The 20,078-nt window shown below is 42.2% G+C and overlaps 1 protein-coding gene across 6 annotated transcripts in view; it reads right to left on the bottom strand.

The window, feature by feature from the left end:
* Positions 1-3,774: 3,774 nt before the first annotated feature.
* Positions 3,775-20,078, bottom strand: part of LOC133344667 (la-related protein 4-like) — a 32,657-nt gene continuing 16,353 nt past the window's right edge. For all 6 annotated transcript variants that reach the window (XM_061554716.1, XM_061554717.1, XM_061554718.1 and 3 more), the window contains 11 exons: positions 19,784-19,887; positions 19,232-19,342; positions 18,550-18,603; positions 17,472-17,714; positions 17,142-17,242; positions 16,216-16,587; positions 14,940-14,985; positions 14,218-14,385; positions 12,462-12,598; positions 11,575-11,671; positions 3,775-11,040 (listed from right to left, as the gene is read on the bottom strand). In XM_061554716.1, coding sequence (XP_061410700.1) covers positions 10,735-11,040; positions 11,575-11,671; positions 12,462-12,598; positions 14,218-14,385; positions 14,940-14,985; positions 16,216-16,587; positions 17,142-17,242; positions 17,472-17,714; positions 18,550-18,603; positions 19,232-19,342; positions 19,784-19,887 — 1,739 coding nt within the window. In that variant the 3' untranslated portion in view covers positions 3,775-10,734. The remainder of the gene's footprint in view (positions 11,041-11,574; positions 11,672-12,461; positions 12,599-14,217; positions 14,386-14,939; positions 14,986-16,215; positions 16,588-17,141; positions 17,243-17,471; positions 17,715-18,549; positions 18,604-19,231; positions 19,343-19,783; positions 19,888-20,078) is intronic.

Raw genomic sequence — 20,078 nt, 5'->3', positions numbered from 1 at the left:
TGCTTCATTGCCCTACGCTGCATACCACGTAGCCCCACAACGTATATTACCTGTTATTAACGATGGTCACCCATCCAAGCACTATCCAGGCTCCACCTTGCTTAACTTTGGAGATCTGATGAGATTGTGCACATTCCGGGTGATTTTATCAAAAGAATACAAATAGACAAACAGGCATTAGAGAAGGAGACCTCACAAGACAAATAAACCGGCGTAAGAGTAGAAAAGGACACAAAAGCGGACCGATTAAATAAACGTTTTCCAAATCAGGATGTGTGTTCGTCATAGGCTTACTAAGAGGAAGTTGTTGGCAAGCAGATGTTCTAATGAGAAGCGTGTGAGTGTAGGGAGCGCAATGCGAATTGAGAACAAGGTGTGATGCACACTGCAAAAGAAACTCGTAGCACACAGAGTTAGTAACAGTTACTTGCGATTGTTAAAGAGCTTTAAACGTTACTCTTGAAATCCGGGAGACTTCATTACCGCTCAGGTCCGCGAGACACAGTCACAAGCGGAGCGCGATGCTCATGACCGAATCGGCCTCACCCATTAATTGGCGTACCCGCACCTGTGGATGTCACACAGTCACAGTGCATTGCAACGAGGCACATTTGTTGCCAAGGCGCATCGTGCAATGCACACTGATACATGCTATTCAATCGTGTAAACATGTAACTTACAACATTCTTGACTGCAGGAATTCATATTCTATGGGTCTTTCGGTAAAGTCATGTAGATATTTTAAATACATAAAATATGTATTTTTATTTTCTATCTACGTGACTTTACCGAAAGAACCATATAATATAAGCATGTAACATCGGAAATGTCAAGTATGTGGTCAATGCGATTTGGTCTCGCCCACCCAACTGACCGTGGCAGTACAGCGATGAAGTATTGAATCCATCTGTGTGCAGCTTTGTCATGGGTTTGTGCTGGGTACAATACTCCACTTTCCACCCACATGCCACGCTCTCGGTATGCCCCAACGCAGAAACCTAATCAACGTTTTGAGTGAGGCATTATTGATACTGTAAAATAAGCCTTGCACACAGTATATTATTAAGTAGTCACACATATACCCAGCAGAATAGGACGTGGTGAAGCATGCATTGGCTGATAACCACTACTTGCCCGAAGCTCTGAAAATAAAGTTTCAACGAAAGAAAATTGGTTTTCGATGTCCACATCCTCCATCAAGCATAAATTTTTTCAACTTCCCAACGGCCATTCCTAAGGCAGTGGAAATTCCACATTCTTAGGACTGGAGTCAAGCATGCCCTTAATACGAACACCACTTTCTCACCAAAGCAACATTTCAGCAGTCAGTAATCATCTTACTGACATTATATGGGTTGAGTCGACCCTTCACAAGATTCCAAATCACACATTTAACTAAAGGCTCCACTGCTGTAGAATGAACTATTTTCAGCCGTTGTCAGTGCGAATGCGTGTGGGCTACTCACAGCGGACAGGCACAGATGGCCGTGCCGTGTTGAAAAAAACGCTTCGTCCGTTATCTCCTTCAAATTACGATGATCGATGACCCTGCCACAGAATTTGTGACAATTATTGCACCACCTGTCGAAGATGTACATTCATTCGGTTGTACAAATAGCAGAAGAGTTTATTGCCCTTCGAGGAGCATTATACAGAGGTCCCAATGTGGATGCGTGGAGCAGTACAAAAAGTAGGTTTGAAAGTATGGCTCAGATTTACATGTTCACAAAACAGCCAATGCACAATGCTTTAGGCGATTGGCCTCGTAGTTGGCAGTGTAGACATTGACATGTTTTGCTATTAATGGGATTAAATGACACAGCCAATACACTACTTGACAACACGCAACGTTTGAATTTATCACATGATACAATTAAGGGTGAAACATCGCAGTCTGTTGTTATTTTCTTAGAACCTTTTTACGTGACTTTACCGAAATACCCAAAGAATAAGGATGAAATACCATTGGAACCTCCTTTGCCAGTAGCAAAATATGATAATTGTTTTTTTTACCCTTTTATCTGGAAACAAAACTGACACCTTTTTTTTTACAAGGAGTCATGTTTGCATTGACTATATATTATCAGAGTTGTGTTTGTTTTTTTTGTTTGCATTCCGACCGCAGGTATTGTGGTCAATGCAAACATGACTCCTTGTAAAAAAAAGGTGTCAGTTTTGTTGCCAGATAAAATGGTAAAAAAACAATCATCAAGGATGAAAACCCAGGACAAATGTATGTTGAACTTCTTTAACACCGCACATAGCCAACCACGCCAATCATAAACCACAATTCATAGCTCAAGCAGATGAATGTTATCAAATTTCCCCTTCATTTAACTCATGTAATTGTTGCACAAGGGAAACCTGCAATGCAGTGATAAAGAATAGCTGCATCTAATTTAATGACAAAATTACAATTAACACCTTGTTTCCTCCGCGCATTATCATGTATACCAAACTTGGCAGTTTTGTCAACAAAACGGAATTTCACACAATCACACCATTGCTGTTAAATATAATTAAGGGGCGCGCACACTGACACATTACCGTGTATGGCTGCCACTCTCCTTAAATACACGATTATAACAATAATATGGGACTGAGATGTTAGATCAAAATTACACACGAAAGCAAACATTAACTCATAAAAATGGGCTAGTAAAAAAGCATGGGTTCGGAATGAGTGTATCATTAACTTTACATCACTTGCTGATACCTCTTGTGCATGGCTTCCCACTTCACTGGGACCAGCAGCAGTGGGTGGGGGAATGTCACTACCGTGGGTAGGCTTTCTTCAACGTAACTAACACATCCATTCATGCATTATCCGAACCTGGACTGACCAGAATGGGGCAGACACCTGCAATCGGATGGATACAACCCGAGTGGAAATTTACTTACACGTTTCCTATACTAAACACAGAGATACCAAGGGACATTTCTTGAAAATATTTTTGCTACCAACAACTTGTGGGGCAGTCCTCGTCAAACTTCTGCGTATGTTCACGCGGTTGTGCTGGAGAGCTCCCACATGTGTTTTCCGGTTTTAAGAAGCGACCGGAATATGCAGCAAGGCGTGGAACGTCCGGCGGAATAACACACCGCATATGAACACATAACGGAGAGCTCATGAAACTGTGAAAAAACAAATCAAGCGGAAAGAAAAACCAATGCCACACTCTTGTCTCTAGTTGTCTATTTATTGTTTTTGTTGTTGTTGCTATTTACACATTGTACAGGCACGATAAGCATTCTCCACAAATGCGCAGCTGAATCTGAATCAAAACGAACACCATTTTGTTGATACATTTTTCATTAGAAAACCAAATACGCAAGTGAAAAGTTTTTTTTTATGCAAACATCCAGCGCGGTTATATATAAATTTATTCTTGGAATTACTGCGGATCAAGCCGGTGCCATTCTGTGCAAGAGATTAGTAAATTATGACCTCTATGCTAACACAAGTATTTCCAGAGTTGCCACGAGACCCCTTTTCACAAATACAATAAGGTGCGATATTACATTTCATGATGGCAGTTATTACAAAATAATGTAAATTGTATATTTGTGATTGTATCTCACATCTTAAGTTTATTTGTTGTGCTTAGATGGACTTCAAATATGAACGGATGCTTAAAATGACTTCAAATAATGATGTTCACTCAATATAGGCCTGCCCAAGTATTCCAATGATTGTAAAATAATAAGAATCTGCAACACATCGTTGTAACATGATGGCGATAAATCGACAAATTGCCAATTCCTCCAGAAAACCTTTGCAAATCTCCCATTTAATGTGTAATAGCATTTTTTTTTCACTTTAATTACAATTGCAAACTTATACCATATTTTTTTACAAAGAAAATGTGTATTTAAGAAACAATGAGCAACCATAAGAACAATATTTCGAAAAAGTACTATATTATCGTGGATCTTGTCTCATACAACACATTTTAATATCACCATATCGCTGCAACCCGATTGATTGTTCACCAATAATTCAACTAATGATGGACGTACACCTCCTGCACAGAAGAGCCATGTTGAAAGGTATTCAGGGTTCACGTGTACACAACAAGTACGTGCGCGACAACGCCAAAATACTTGGCGACCCACAACGTGAATACCACAGTAACGTATACAATTGCAGGCTAAAGGTCTACATTGATACGAAAGTTGGCCGTGGCTATGAGCGTGCTTTGCTATGTTAAATAGTACACAGAATCGGTTTTCCAATGAAAATTGTGTTAAGTAATTATAGGAAGAGGTGTGAGGAATGCACGGATTCGAGCGGCTCATTCTCATGTGATACTCCAACCTGAATACAGCCCAATGTGATCCTTGAAACCACGTTTCCGCAGGCAGACACTTGAATGGCCTGGCGTCTATGACCACTGCATTGCATTTCAATTCAAGAACATATTTGTGTAGGGCTCAAATCCTTTTCGTATATATAACTGTTTGTGTAATACCCGGGATATCTTGTACGACACATTTAAATTTCTATTTATGAAGATTTGGAGAACACATTTTTTTTTACATTTTCATATTTGCTAAATTCTAATCATATTTGCTGAACAATCGTCAATCCGAATCATCGATATTTCCAAGACCAAATTCCAGGATGGTCCCTGCTTGCCGAATTCTATTTGCAGGACAAATCGAGGTGCGGGACGAAACCAGCAATGCTGAAGAAAACGATTTGATTGCAGTGATAAAACACTTCAAGACGGAAAGGGGACCTTTCCCGATCAGCAGTCGTGCGTGGTGCTTGTCGACTCTTTCTCAGCAAATCAAGATCATGAATAGGTTACCAACAAACAAAGGCATTCCTAGTCCTCCAAGACGGAGGCCACCCTTATCCATCCCAACGCGCTAAGATTCCGTGCATTCAACGTGCATTCCGCCTCCCTCAACACCACACACGGCTACACCTTTATAGCGTCATGCATGAAGTTACACTGACCAGGCGTGATATTACAGTGTGTGTATATATGTGTGCATCGCTACCACACGTCGCTCGCGAGAGGAACACGTAAGAACGAATGAAAGGGGAGTGCAAAACCAACCCAGACGCGGGTTCTGCCCGGATCCTCGCGAGTTTTGTAAACAAACCAAACGCACAGCGGGACCAACAAAAAAATTAGATTCGCCACTGCCCATCACCGAATCTTGACTTAAAGCTTTTGTGACTGCAGGAATTCATATTCTTTGGGTCTTTCGGTAAAGTCACGTAGATAGGTTCAAAGGCAATAACAAAAATTACGTTTCAATCACAACATCGTGATCGCTTGCGTTGTGATCGAAACGCCGTAGTTTTTGTTAATGTCTTTGAACCTATCTACGTGACTTTACCGAAAGACCCAAAGAATATGCCCGTCATTGGTTTATATACTCCTACTGAACACTCGCGTCTGATTGGCTGGCCCTTAATCACACGCCCATGACCCCGTCTCCATAACACACACACGAGGGGCAGTCACAAAGGTTTTGCAATGAGATATTAATGTCAGAATAGGATCGTAATAAGCACCTTACAATTGGTTCCTTGTTTTATAAGCCGAGAACCACGTGATTGCAAGGAGGACACGTGTCTCTTTTAGAAAGCACATAGGCGTGTAACGATTCATGTCCAAGATTCGATTGTCACGATTTTGGCGTCGTGATTCAATTCAGGGAATCGCTACTTTGTCATTTTTTTAATCTTATGTATGCTCATGCTTCACTTGATTGTACAGGTATAGCCCTCAGCGTAACATTAATAATCATGATCTTGGCATTTATATGGCGCTTAAAACGCCTCGGCAACTCAAAGCGCAATCTCAACTCAAACGTACGCAGAGCGCCCCCCCCCCCAGTGGCAGCTGCCATAGTGTGGCACAAAGCAACTGGGTAGCGCCGTGCAAGTGGGCAACTTTGCCAGTCTCGGGCGATGGTTGCCACGTATCATCTTAGCGGAGCCATTTGCAGCACACAATTCTCGAAGCGTTTCGAATTACATTACGAGAATTTAACGTCCACTGTGAAGCAGAAATAACATATCTTGCAATAATGAATAGGGCGGCCTGCTCAATTCCAACCACAAACCTCGGCAACAAGTGGCAAATGCGTTCCTATTCGGCCACGTCACGGCCTCTGTATGCAACTCACAAATCGTTAAATAATCGATACTGACACTCGTAATTTGATATCTGTACAGATAAGCATTAGAATAATTTCATGTTATGAATTGATGCATCGTTACACACCCAAAGATGTCTCCCTTGTAAAATAGATGTATCAATTGTCTCGTAATTAGTCGTAAAAAGGGCTGCTATAGCAGAAATTATGCAGACAATACATCCAATCTTCTCCAGGCCTCCGGGCCGCATCTCGTTTGTGTATTTGAAGAGGTGACACTGCCCTGTCGATGGCTTTGTGTGCGGGTACACGACGTACAAAAGTTAAGGCAGGGAAACAAAAACGATCACTGTGTAAATATATCTATACTGTACATATTCAAGTCTTTGTTTGCAAACAATGCTTATCCGTTCATCGGCTCTGAACAAGAAAACAAAAAAATATCAACCTGATGTTTCATTGGCGTCACCCAACAATTGGCAAAAAAAAAAGAAATTAAACCGGAAAAGACAAAAAAAATTACCCACACCATACCTCCTCCCGACCATCCCCATCTTCTCTTCCCCCCCACCCACCCAATACAATCAATGTAAAATGTACAACTCCATTGCCATTCTGGCAGATAAAACAAATGCACAACAGATTTAAAAAAAATCACTGCACTGCCTTAACGCAATCAAAACGCCTATATATTCTACAGGGCCCCAAACGTCGCTATGTAAACCACAGCTAAAATTGGGATTACGTATTTATATATACGGTGTAAATATACTTTTTATCACCAATTTATGTCCAACAGCACATTTAAAAACGCTCACAGCAATTTGCCCTAAACGCGTATCTGTATACAACTGTACATCCACGCCTCCACGACATGAACGTATACGCAAAGTTCTCGCCTTGGCAGAACACGGTGAAATCACCACGTCCAGCTGTCAGCCACACACCAACATCGTTGCAGCGATTGACCTCAATGTGGAAGCACCGTCTGTGACAAGCCGCTGACGTTATTATACTGACACGCCCATACTGGACATCTGTGGACAAAGCGCTTCGAAGCTCATCGAATTCCTACAGTCGAAAGATTGATCAGTGGGGACTGCTGCAAAAATTGGTGACGGGAAGTACAAAATAACATGACGGGAGGATCGACCGTAGAAAGAAATTCATTTCAGTGCAATTACATTACATTGGCTAAGTGTTCATCACCTGACATACACATGATAGTCAGTACTCCACAATTGTATTAATTAATCGGGCAAACCGGAGTTAAACAGGCTATCTCCGTAATGGTGTTTCGGTCAGGAAAGTGTCAATGGGACAAAAAAACCTTTGGCGAGGCGAGTTTGGGAGAATAATCCGAATCATGTTTACCTTTGCAAGGAAACGGACGTGCCTATAAAAACACACAATTGAGAACTGTCCAATATGGAGCATGTACCCACACACAAGAGCAACAGCTCTGTATGGAACCACCGATGCTTAATGTGTCATACTGGCAAATATGCAATTAAAATGGTTTTCACTCCTGTGTTAAAGCGCGGCAGCAGTGCCCTCTACTGGCAGAGGATAACATCTCCCAACCCCGTACCACAGAATGATCGAAGAGAGCCGCTTGTGCTAAAGAACGGCACGAGCAAACGTTGGTGATGAAAATGGAGTCAATTCGCGGATTCAAAGAAAGCACAGGGCAGCATCTACAATGTATTTTTTTAAATCGCTCAGAATCTAACTTCTTGGCCACAATCCAAGATACATATAGGCAGTGCTGTGGCACCACATTTGCAGGATAGGAAAATAACAATGATGTAGAACGTTTATATGGAACAATGTCAAATCGTGTGTGTATGTATGGAGAACTTATATCGAACGGTACGCAGCTAATCGTGCTAATCGGAGATGTTTACTGTGGTAGTTTGATTCTGGTGAACCAATAAAGGTTAGACATGTAATTAATTCACCAACGTACTTTAAGATAAACATGTAATAAAGTACGTAAATTATTCGTTCCTTTTCGAGGTATAACCGTGTTGTGTATGTATGCATGTATTTGCCAATCATCTTAATAGCAAAGACTTGAAAACCACCAACAAAAAAATATATAAATAAATGTAAAATTAAGTATCATTCTAAATAATGTTTCAGACGAAATTATTTTTCAGCCAAAACATTTAAATGGATTTCTTCAATGTTATTGGTATACATTTAAGTAATGACACTTGTTAATTTTAACTAATTATAATCACGGAAATTCCACCTTAAATAGTAATAGTTCACACCTCCGACCCCCCCCTCCACCACCCCTAAGTACATCCAAAATTGTTTAACTAAGAAATCCATCAAGTCTCCAAAATTCGGTAAGAAAAAATCTTGTGAAAATATTTTTTTCTAATTAATAAAAACCAGTGCGGCTAACAAGCATGAAGGTGGTATGATGTAATTCAGTGGTGTTATCTGGCAAACCGTGTAGAGTAGGTCAGTACTTGCACTATAAGGATGTACTTCACTCAAATTTGAGATGCATAATTCCTGTAGATTCATGAGACAAGGCTCACTAAAAACGGACAGCAATGGCACGCAGGCTTTGCTCAAACTCATCAGCTGCTTGAGAGACGTCTTGAAGACACGGAGACACAAAAAGCCAAGTGAAGAGTGTCAGAAGTGGTGGTTACTGTGTCGATTGAAGCTGGATCTCAGGAGTTACCCTCAGCCGACTGTGTATGTGACCTCTGTGTGTCATTTAAATGTCTGTCTTGTTAGTCACAAGCGAACTCACAGGAACCAAACATAATAACCGTATAAGATGCCGAAGGAACACCGACTCCCAAGTGCCGCATGATACAGGAATCCCCCGAAATAAGCTGCGGCGTCATGAGTTACTTTGCATATATAGGCTGCCGATGCATTTTCGGGAGCATATTGCCTTCGAAGTTGTGTTCTTAAAAAAGTGTCGTGGAGCACGTGGAGGGAAATCCCGTTCCCACTACGTCGTGGTATGCGCTACCCACGTAATGTACAGTATTACATAGCAACATAGCTGGAATTGGCAATGTGACGTGGTGGAGTTGATATAATTATTTGTATTGAGTGAAAATGTATGTCGACTTATAATTGTATGCATTTTCGTGCACTTCACGACGTTTAGTCACATTTCTTTCCCAGGAATGTCAGCTAGGATATGCCACTCCTGATTTTAATGTCAAAGCAATGGGAAATTAGTATCCTTTAAGTAATTTTGAGTTAAGCTGCATTTCCCAGGAAATGCTGCATTTCCCAGGAACTGCTGCTCCTTATGCATAGTGGGGGGATTCCTGTATAAGTGGTGGTAGACCAAAGCATCCCCAAATTAGAGAGGTGGACACTTTCTATTGAGGTGCTGAAATCTGCCACATTTGCCATTTAGTCATTGTTGAAAATAAAAAGCATGCTTGAAGTCTGAGAAATAACCTTCCTGCAGATGAACTGTTTTGACAAAACAGTGGCTTCTTCCTTTGAACAACACCACAATGAATTGTTAAAGAAACATTAAAAACACACCCCCCCCCCCCCCTTAATTCAACATAACTGCTGCCAATTACACACATCCCACACAATTACCTCCAAAAATGATCAACATTCCACAATACGAGAAGCATAAACATAGCAGAATGACAAACAAAACAATTATCAAGACCCTTTTTTAAACACCCAAAAGCAATCATGTATTTCCGAGCAACATCAAAGTGTTAGGGTTACCCAAACAAAAGAACCATACCGGCTATTAGTATATGTACACGTGTTTGTCAGTTGTAAATGTTAATTGCTTTACAAGTCTTGCAACAGCCTCGCTTTTTACTCTGAAACCTGAGGCAGTGCAGTTTAACAAAGGACAACAAGCCACCACACAAAAATCAAAACAATCGATTTTTTTTAGATACCCTGGACTTGCTACTAGCTTTAAAACAAGTCATTTTATATTACCTTTTTCAACACTAACTTTTTCCTTGCATTTTACACCAAGCATTAGCATTTTACCGATCAAACCACAACTTCTATCATGTTAACTCTGCTTCTGAGTTTGTCAATGCTCAAGCTTATTCCAGTGTCCTATGTACAACGAAAACGCTGAGAGGATACGGAGACGGTGCAACATCAGTCATTCACTGCTGCTGTGCCAGTGCCCGTCTGTTTTTATGTAGAAGGGAATTAGTGCACTTGATTTGCCTTCATGTGATGCCTGCAACAGTGAAGCAGCAGTCCAGCCTCTCTCTTCAGTCAGTCCTGGTTTCCTGTTCTCTCTGGCTGGGTTGTGGTTTCTCCAGCACTCAAGTCCATTAATCCGGCCTCCAAATCCCAAATATCATGTTGCACATGACAGGGCTTCACTATGCATGTATGTAGAACGTCTTTCGCGCCTATCAACACCTCCTGTATTTTTTTTCAGTCGCTTTGTGTTTTCTCCCATTGCCAAGGACAATAGCTCAAGATTTTGGCAAATTCGAAATGGATCAATTCCATCTTAAAATTAAAAAGGTAAAATTAAATATTCACGAATTTTTAAAAGCAAGAGAAAACAAAAACATCGGCCCGATACACGGTTCCCGAATTCCAGGTTGGCCAAGCTGCGGTCGGTGGTCATTGTGTTTCTTTGGCCACCATTGCTGCCCGAGGCCTGGCCATGCCATTTTGAACCCCAAGTGGCTTTCGGGCAACTGCATGCGCGTGTGTGGAGATGCCGAACTGCTTGCGCTGATCTCTCGGAGGTCCTTCGACAGGCTTGCTGGCCACCTCCGGCTCCCGAGAGTCATCTGCCGTGTCCCTGTCTGCATCGCCCATATCTCCGGCCGTCCCAGCCACTGCGGAGCCGTTGGCCACCGGCTGGGATGTGGGAGGCATTGGGGGCCGCTGGCAGATCTGCGCGTAACTCAGCTTCTTTGGTTCCTGTTGTTAATTGGAAGTTGCGCAAATCATTAGGTTATAGCTTGAACACATGCTTCTGTTGAAAAATGAAGTTTCTTTCCTGATAAGTAAAGTTTCATTACTGCTCATGTTAATTAAACAATTTTAATTTATAGTGTCTAAATATTATTTATTCCTAAGACACATTAACTATTTCATGCTGTACTATATACCAGACAAGCACAAAAAAACAGTAAATAGTCAACTCTTGAATACCTCGGGTTTTTACGTAAAACGGGGTGTGGGGACACTGTCATTTTAAATGGGATTGCTTGCTCACACGTTTGCAGTCACATGGGGATCGAGTTACTGACCATAAACAAGTGAGCAGCAGCAGATAATAATAAAACCAGTGTGTGCATAAATCTATTATTTATTCACAAGCACAGGTAATCCACAACCCAGATAGTACACCAATAGATAATTGAGAGTTAACAGTAGAGGAGAGGTCTTGGCCAAAATGACACGACAGGACGAGGGGCTGTGTCCAGGCAGGGGGTGTGTGCAGGTTCTCACCGTGGCATGGACCTCAGCGGGTCCAGGCGTGACGGTGGGAGCTGGGGCACGGCTTTCGCTCGGTTCATCCGTACATGTGCCAGCCGTCTCCGTGGTACTGCGCCCGTACACACAGAGGATCGTAAAATTCTCATGTCTCACTTTGGTAAGTGCTTAAAGTCACTCCATCTGTCATCCTCATAGTTTCACGGCTGATGTCCATGAGAGACAGTTTCCAAAGTTTGTGATCTTCAGCATCTCATGGATAGCACTGTCCAACTGCTCACATTATCCTGGCAACTGATCCTTTTCTTTATATATATCGACAAGTGTGTAGTACATATTAGCAACATTTGATTAAATGTGATATCAAAGAAAACTAGTCCAATGAAAAACATGAACAACTTAAGAAAACAAGGACTGCTGTAATTGAACTGCTACGGAGGGAACTGCTATGTTTCATCACCATCACAAAATATTTATACCACGCCTCCCATGCAGTACATGTCAAGGCGACCCCTGGTGGCAGTTGTCCAGTTGAATGTAGCACCGCCAGCAAGTGGAGATTAGTCTGCCAGTAGGGGGATATGTTGCTATGTGGCTTCCCAATTAAGTAAAGTACGAGTATTCTTGGTTCTTTCGGTAAAGTCACATAGAAGGGAAATAATAAAATAATAAATATATCAAACAATAACATTCTCACGACGTTTCGACTGCAACACAGCAATCATCATCAGGTGTGAAATCCACAGCAAGAACCAAGAATATCAATCCCTGCAGTCACGAAAGCTTTAAATCAAAAGTACGAGTAATTTATCAAATTTGGAATATTGTTTTATACAAAAGAGCTTGAAGTGGGGAAGCTAAAACCATGCACAGTGGGAGAGAGGTGTGAAGTTGTGGCTTACCTGCTGACAGTGGCTTGAGGTGTGGGGCAAGGGATTGTGGGCTCAGGGCTGCACACAGGCATCGGCGTGGGCTTGCTCTTGTTCAATGCGCTCGGGGGCACTGCCGTGCTGCCATTTGTACTCCCAGTTTGCGAGGCCTGCGTTATAAAAATATCGAGTCTTTTTACAAATCTATTTTACGTACTTTTCCAGCAACGAACCGTATAAAAACAGGTATATACATGTATAGGTACATAAAAACGCAAGGACATCTATTATTAGCTAGGGAAAAAAAATACCAGCTTTCAGTACAACAGACCTCCTCTACTTTCCTGTGAAGGGCAGTTGTCGAAAACCTTGCCAACTATTTTCCTAACCATATTTTTGGAAACCAACCTAACACGTGACATTGGTCACAAATCTCTTATAACTGTCAACATAAACATCTATTTTTGGATGAGTGTTTGTGTGAACACGCATATATAAAATAAATACATGATATTTCATGGGAGCCAGGTATTTATAATTATTTAGTACATTTGGTATTCACACCATTTTTATAGCGCAAGGCCATTACGAAGGCACTATGTTTCACAATGTCGCTGTGTGTAATCCCAATTGAGTAATTTTGTATATTTGGACAATGAGACTGGCACACAATGACCTACTCTTTTTGGAATGAAATCACAGGATTTTTAATGTCCACTGAAGCAGAAGTCGTGTACTTTCACAGTTAATATGGTTGTGGTAATAACCAGGGCAGTCAGCTGGATTCGAACCATGACCTGCAATAATCGGAGAACACACAACCGCTGGGCCAGGTCACCGCCTTATTTAAAATCCCATTGGTATCAAGGCATGGTTAAAGTGATAAATATTGATACGTACAGCCCTTGTGTCAACCCACTGCAAGATGAGAGCCTCTCCATGTCACGTGGGTTGTGGGGGTTATTTAACCATACTTCACCACATTAATCAGTGTGGGTTGGATGGGAGCATAGAAGTACAGTACAGTGTGTTTGCAGCACTGATTTCCGATGTCCTCCACCTTTTTACGTGTATCTGTTACGCTTTGAAGTTAATATAACAGTTATATACAAGTAGCATTAATAGTAGGTTTTCAATAACTTTGCTTTGAGTAAGCTAGCTCTCATTAGAAATAACTAATGCTACAGTGGTTTTCGTCCAAGTGACATTGGCACATGAGCTGATATTGCCCTCAGATCTCATAATCTTTGGGGTCATCGGGACCTGACCCAGCACGGAATAGCAAGGACTCAGGAAAAGGAGATGGAAAATGGCAAGAGCAGTAAATACAGGAGGGACAGATGCAAAGGACAGTTTGGAAGAGTAAAAGCGCAGCGCAGAGACAACGAACGCAAAAGTAAAAGGGAGTAAAGTTTGAGGTGAGGGACAGCACAGGGACAGGACAGAGAAGAACAGCAGAGTCCAGCTATCCGCCTGGCGGTACCCTCTCAGAAAATGACGTCATCATCGGGCAAGCAGATCGACGGTTCCACTAAACCGGCCTTTTTCAATAAACTTTTCCTGTCAATGACAAAAAATAATTCCACTCTAACTTCTATGCAACAACAGCCATGGCTTTATACATTATTAATAGCCCTAAACACTCAGCGACTGGAGAAAGTGTAATCGGTGAATGGCTGCCAGAGACTCCAATCCGCCAAACAATGGATGTTAGTAATGAACGAATGAACCAGACGGTTCCCGCATGGCAGCGGGTGCAAGAGATGGTGGCGATCACGACGCTGCCGACCTTGCCGATCCCTCGCACCACGTCGGCGAGGCGGTTCTCGTGCCGCGTGGGGACACTGTCCTCGCGGACGCTGGTCGACGCCCCGGGCAGTGGGGGGAACTCGGACGCGGCCAACTCGAGCCGCGGGGACTCGGGGGGCACAAGGGGCACAGGCGGCTGCGGACATTTCTGTTCCGAGCACAAAAATGAACGGCAAAATAAGTGGATTTTTAACATTGTAGGTTATTCACAGCCGCTCGTAATCAAAGTGTGGTCTCTCTTCACGGTTTGGGAATGTGTTGAGAGAACATTTTCAAATCCTGAAGGTGCCCCGCAGTAGCGCGTGGAAAAGGTTAATAGAAGAAATGCAGCTTAACCCAGACGACCACACTTTGATGACCAGTAGCTGCAACTCTGCACTCTACAACATTTAATCATGATGTTATAATCAGGAAAACTACGTGAAGGTTTTTCATGATCTTATTAAGTAATACTTTTATTTTCATGTTAAAAAAAATAAAATTATAACCATAGTTTGCACTAATATTGATCTATTTTAAATAACCAAGCCAAATTAAACCCCCCAACACCACAAACACAATCTGTTTAATTGGGCAATACACACTAATGAATGGCACTTATTTCTACAGATATTGTTATTTACACTGAAGAATGCCCATGTTGACATTAAGGCAAAGGTTATTGTGCCAAGGTAACCAAAGGGTTAAGAGAGGACCACATACCACAGTTCGCTCATCGTCTCTTCTCCTCCTCCCTCGGAAACCTTTCCTGTGTGTGGAACACAAACACCTCCAGTCAACAAAGGCACCCACACACACACACCCAAGCAATGTGTAAGAGCTAAAAACATGTTAGTATGCAGAACCTTTAAGGAGAAAATATTTCCATTGCCCTCAGATCTCATAATCATTGTGGTCATCGGGACCAGACCCAGGAGGATACAGTAAGAGCTCAGAGGAAATGGTGAAAAGGACAGAAAAGAAAACAGGGCAGGATAGTCGAGACAAGATGAAAAAGGAAAGCAATGAGATATAAGGAAAAGGGAATATGGAAGAGAATAAAGGTAGAAAAGGCACAGTGAAGGATAGCAACGTAGGAAGGGGACAGAAGGGAAAATGAGCTAAACTGTCCTCCTGGCGAAATCCCTCCAGGAAAATGTTCTCATCATTGGGCAAATTTACAGGTTGTGTTTTGTCTTTTAGAAACAAAAACGCTAACATATATTGTGTTGAATGATAACAATGTCATTAGATAAGGCATGTGATGACTCACACCCCCAGCAAACTGATGAACTGTCACAATTCGGGGTGACAATTTTAGTTCAGAAATGTCTTTTCTGCCTATATGTTACAGTTTTAGTTGTAGCTTGAAATTTTTTTACCGTCTCATTTCCAGTTGTTTTGTTCTACCAAATAAATGTAATGGTCAAATTTTGAAAGGCCCATTTGCCGATCAATTAGTGGTGAAGCGCTCTGCATGTGTTGTCAGTTACAGGGGTTCATTGTCCATACTTCACACTGGTCAGTGTAGGTTGATGAAGGAATGCCCAGGACAAGTTTCAAATATCACTCACCACTGATGTTAACCGTGGTTGGAAATTTAACTAAAATCACCATGTTTGAAGTGTAGTGTGCTAACCATTACACTGCCTCCACAACCACTATCTTTATATTTGCATATATCGAACACTATCATTTTCACACGCACAATTAAATGCACATATTGTGAACGTAAGAAGCGATTTTAGAACGCATCTTTTAGCTATACACCGTTTACTTAATGAGGTATTGTTTTCTGGAATCCCGGGGGGGGGGGGGTTATTTTTGGCTATACGGAGTTTGACGTTGTAAAGATTGTTGTTAGAAAGGCTTGCGAGAGGTGAGCCCAACGCATTATTTTCTAGAAACGTAACCCACACGTTCGGCAAGGATATCCTGCACTAGCATGTTAAAAATTCAAGCTGTCAAACTGAAAAAAGGCAAAGAAAAACGAACAAACCTTCCTCTGGAGGCGAGTAGTGCTGGGTCTCCGCCGTTCACTTCGACATCTCGCCTCACAAAGGGGACATCCGACGGCTGCGTTCGACTGCCCAGGAACGGTTGCTCTGGCGCATGAGGCCTGTAGCTGCTGCCTCCGCCACTCACGCCACTGGTGATGCTACTGCTGCTGCTGCTGCCGCCACCCACACCACTGCCCACAGTGCTGCCCGTAGGCCGGCGCTGCCCGGCATTAGCCCCTCCTCGTGGGGCACCATTGGTTGCCGGCCTGTCGACGAGGTGCACGCTGTTCATCGGCACAAAGGAAACTGCGTCCGGGATCACCTTGTCGTGTTGGCTATGGTGGCTCCTTCCTTGGGACTTTCCTCCTCCCCTAGTGGAGTGACAAAATGTGCACATACTTTTTTAATGAAAATACATTTGCTTAAGCTTTTATTGTGTTTCACTCTGCGCTCCAATATTATGTTACTCATTCCAAATTATACTAGATTTTATATGGCACTAAATGACAAAAACAAATTGGCATTGAATTCAATGTAATATCTTCCAAATTTCAAGGAAGATGGATGCCAAAAAAACATTGCAGCTATGTACTTAGGCCTTGTATCCAACAATAGCTTGAAACGTTCTTACAGCAGGCGAAAATACTTTCCAATCATAGCCAGGCACACTGGCCCGAGCACTCTTGTGACATCACTACATCGTTGTATTAAAACATATGGAGGGTATCAGTGCCTGCACCCAATGAGTAATTCAGTTTATCAGAACGTTAACATTTTTTTTCCTTCATGAACAAAGCTTCAAACTTGTGTCAGACAGCCTTGGACATAGGAGCCTCAGTGTTTACTTACAAAAGCTATCACTCTCTTTTGGTCATGTCTTTTTCAAAAGCCTTTGGTGGGGGGGGGGGGGGGGCGTGTGCATTACCTGCTCCTGCCTGTGTATGGCCGATGCTGCAGTGCCTGCATGTGCTTGTAGTGGCCAGTGGCAGGGAAGCTACTCAGGAAGGCAGTGCTTGGAAAAGTGCCCTGTCAGCATGACACAGCACACAAACAAAGTCAACTCAAACACACTAGACTTGTGATCTGCAAAATACCCATTTTCTCCAAAATAATAAGCACAGAACCTTGATTAATGCTGTTTTTCCAAACAAGTCAACAAATATAATAAATTAGTGCTCACTAAGCACTAATTAATTGTAGTGTTGTGTAAAAGTTAAGTTCGATGCCGATTTTGGATCAAGATGTGGCAGCCCACCGTTACGAGCTGCGTGCCATCGTAGTAGCCAAGTGACGAGGACCAGGGTTGGGACAGCATGCTGTAGAAGGGGTATGGTGGCTGCTGCTGCTGCTGCTGTTGTGCCGGGCTGTAATGCACAGGCTGCATGTAGACGGCAGCGGGCTGGAACTGCTGCTGGTGAAAGCCGCCCACTTCCAGTGGTTGCTGACCATTCTTGGGGATGAATGCAGTGATACCCATCGACTTGGCCTTAATGCGTGCCTGAGCACAAAACACATGAAAGAGCAGAAATAGACATACATGTAAAAACAAAAACATCATCTCTAACTTTTTGTGAAATAACGTATCAGAGTGCGGTTTGATTAACAACTATTTAATATGTTTGGAAGGCTAGCATTTAAATCAACATCAAATATACAAGTACAGCCCCTTTAACAGTCCATTGCTGGATGAACGTATCCCATGCTGTGCGAGTCATGGGATTTTTATTTAACCATACTTCACAGCAGATGTTAGTCAGTGTAGGTTGATATAGAAACACATAGCCAGTTTAGATAATAACTCGCTACTGATGGTAGTGATCTAACCACGACGTCATTGCTCCATTGCTCCATGTTAGGAGGCCAGCACTCAACTGATAAAACACCTATGGTTAGAATCTAGATTTGAAGTTTTCGTGACTGCAGGGATCCATACTCTTTGGTTCTTTCGGTAAAGCCACGTAGGTATAAAATACAATAAATCACGACGTTTCGGGCGCAACACAAGCGTCGTCATCAGGTGGGACAACCACAGCAATTGTTTTCTTGCTGTGGTTGTCCCACCTGATGACGGATGCTTGTGTTGCGCCCGAAACGTCGTGATTTAATTTATTTTATACCTACGTGACTTTACCGGCAGAACCAAAGAGCACCTATGGTTCGGTCTCTTAATGGGAAGCTCTCACCACATAACACACACACACACCAAAAGATGGATCTTAAAGCAATGTTCTAATTTTATTAAATTTTTCAAATTAAGATAATCATGCCGTCTAATCCATATTGGGCTATATAATACAATGAAAAATTCCAGTAACAAGAACACATTTACGCACCATGATAGGCTTTCCCAAGAATGTCTTGGCTTCCTCTCTTAAGTACTTGTAAGCCTGCAGTGGAAAATGTAAATTCAATCATACAAGCACTGTCTTGTGCATGCAATGTCAATGTTACAAAAGGCAGGTGTAGCAACATTTAAATTGAAAACCCGATGGCATCATTCATTCTGGCCATCATACACCAGCATCGCAGCCTTATACTGAAAGAACAAAATACAACCAAGTTATCAAAACAATGCGATTAGAGTTAAGGCATGCTAAGTAACACACCTCTTTGTTCTCATGGTATATGTTGCCAACAAGGGCGACTGTAGTGTTATGCCAAATGGTTGAACTATGCCAAAAGGCGTCATCTGGTCCAACACCAGTGGAGACTAGGCTCTAAGAAAAGCCGTCTCTCGGGTGTGGACCAATCAATTTCAAGGACAGTGCATATCATTATCAGAGTTGTCTCTTTTTGTTTGCATTTTGACTGCTTGTGTTATGGTTATTGCAAACATGATCCCTTGTATAAAGGTGTCAATTTTGGTGCCAGATAAAAGGGTAAAAACCCATTACTACATCTTGCTACTGGCAAAGGAGGTCTCAATGTATATGCTGATGTAATCAAGTAGTTGAAAGTGGGACACTGAAAATGAGGAGTGTGGAGAGGGCACATTGGCTCACTGGGAGCCCTCACCTGCTGCGCATCTGCATCCGATTCAAACGTAACGTACCAACTGTCATTGTGAGCAAACTCGCAGCTCACAAACCTGGGGCAGTTCTCGCTCTTAAAGAGACTTTCCACCTCCTGAATAAGCATCCAAAGAGTCAAGACATAAAACAGCAGGGCTAATCAGATCCTCGTTAACATAAGGAATGACACGTTTCAAACAGTAATGAATTTCATGAATTTGCTAAGTAAACTAGAATGAAAATATATATATTTAAGCTTTTGAAAAACTAATTCATCATGTGGGCAATTTTTTTTTAAATTAAAAACAATGTACAAACACTTTGTGTTCCGAGGATTAACAATGTTACCATAACACACATTTACACACACACACACGCGCACAAAAACATACAAGCATGGCCAACAGAAAATCGTGAACCGCAAGGTGAATTATTAACCATTCCATTAACTAAAAGCAACCTGAAATATGCCATATCAGGAGCAGGTGCTCTACAATAGCCTCTTCCATCTAAATCATGTCAAGGTGCCAGAGAAAAGATCAGCGTGCTCGCCTACCTCTATGGGCGTGCTCTCTGGGACCTCTCGCAGGATCACGATGCAACGCTTGTGGTTGGGTCGCACTTTCTCCCCTTTCTCGTCCACTTGCACCAGTGGCGAGGCTGAGGAATGCAACAACAAAAAACACAACAATCATGTAAACAGAAACCTATACATTATAAGCTAACATTGGTCAAGTCAAATTAGAAAACGGGTGATGTTTTGTTAGTGTTGACATGCTCCTCATCTGGTTAAATATGACTGACTACCTGTGGCAGAGGAGAAAACTGAGCAGAGTAGAGCAACTATTAGA

Source organism: Lethenteron reissneri, chromosome 20, assembly GCF_015708825.2.
Source record: "Lethenteron reissneri isolate LAM-NWPU_2019-01 chromosome 20, ASM1570882v1, whole genome shotgun sequence".
Classification (NCBI taxonomy): domain Eukaryota; kingdom Metazoa; phylum Chordata; class Hyperoartia; order Petromyzontiformes; family Petromyzontidae; genus Lethenteron; species Lethenteron reissneri.
The sequence above is the reverse complement of the archived record's forward strand: the minus strand, read 5'-3'. Positions and strand labels throughout refer to the sequence as shown.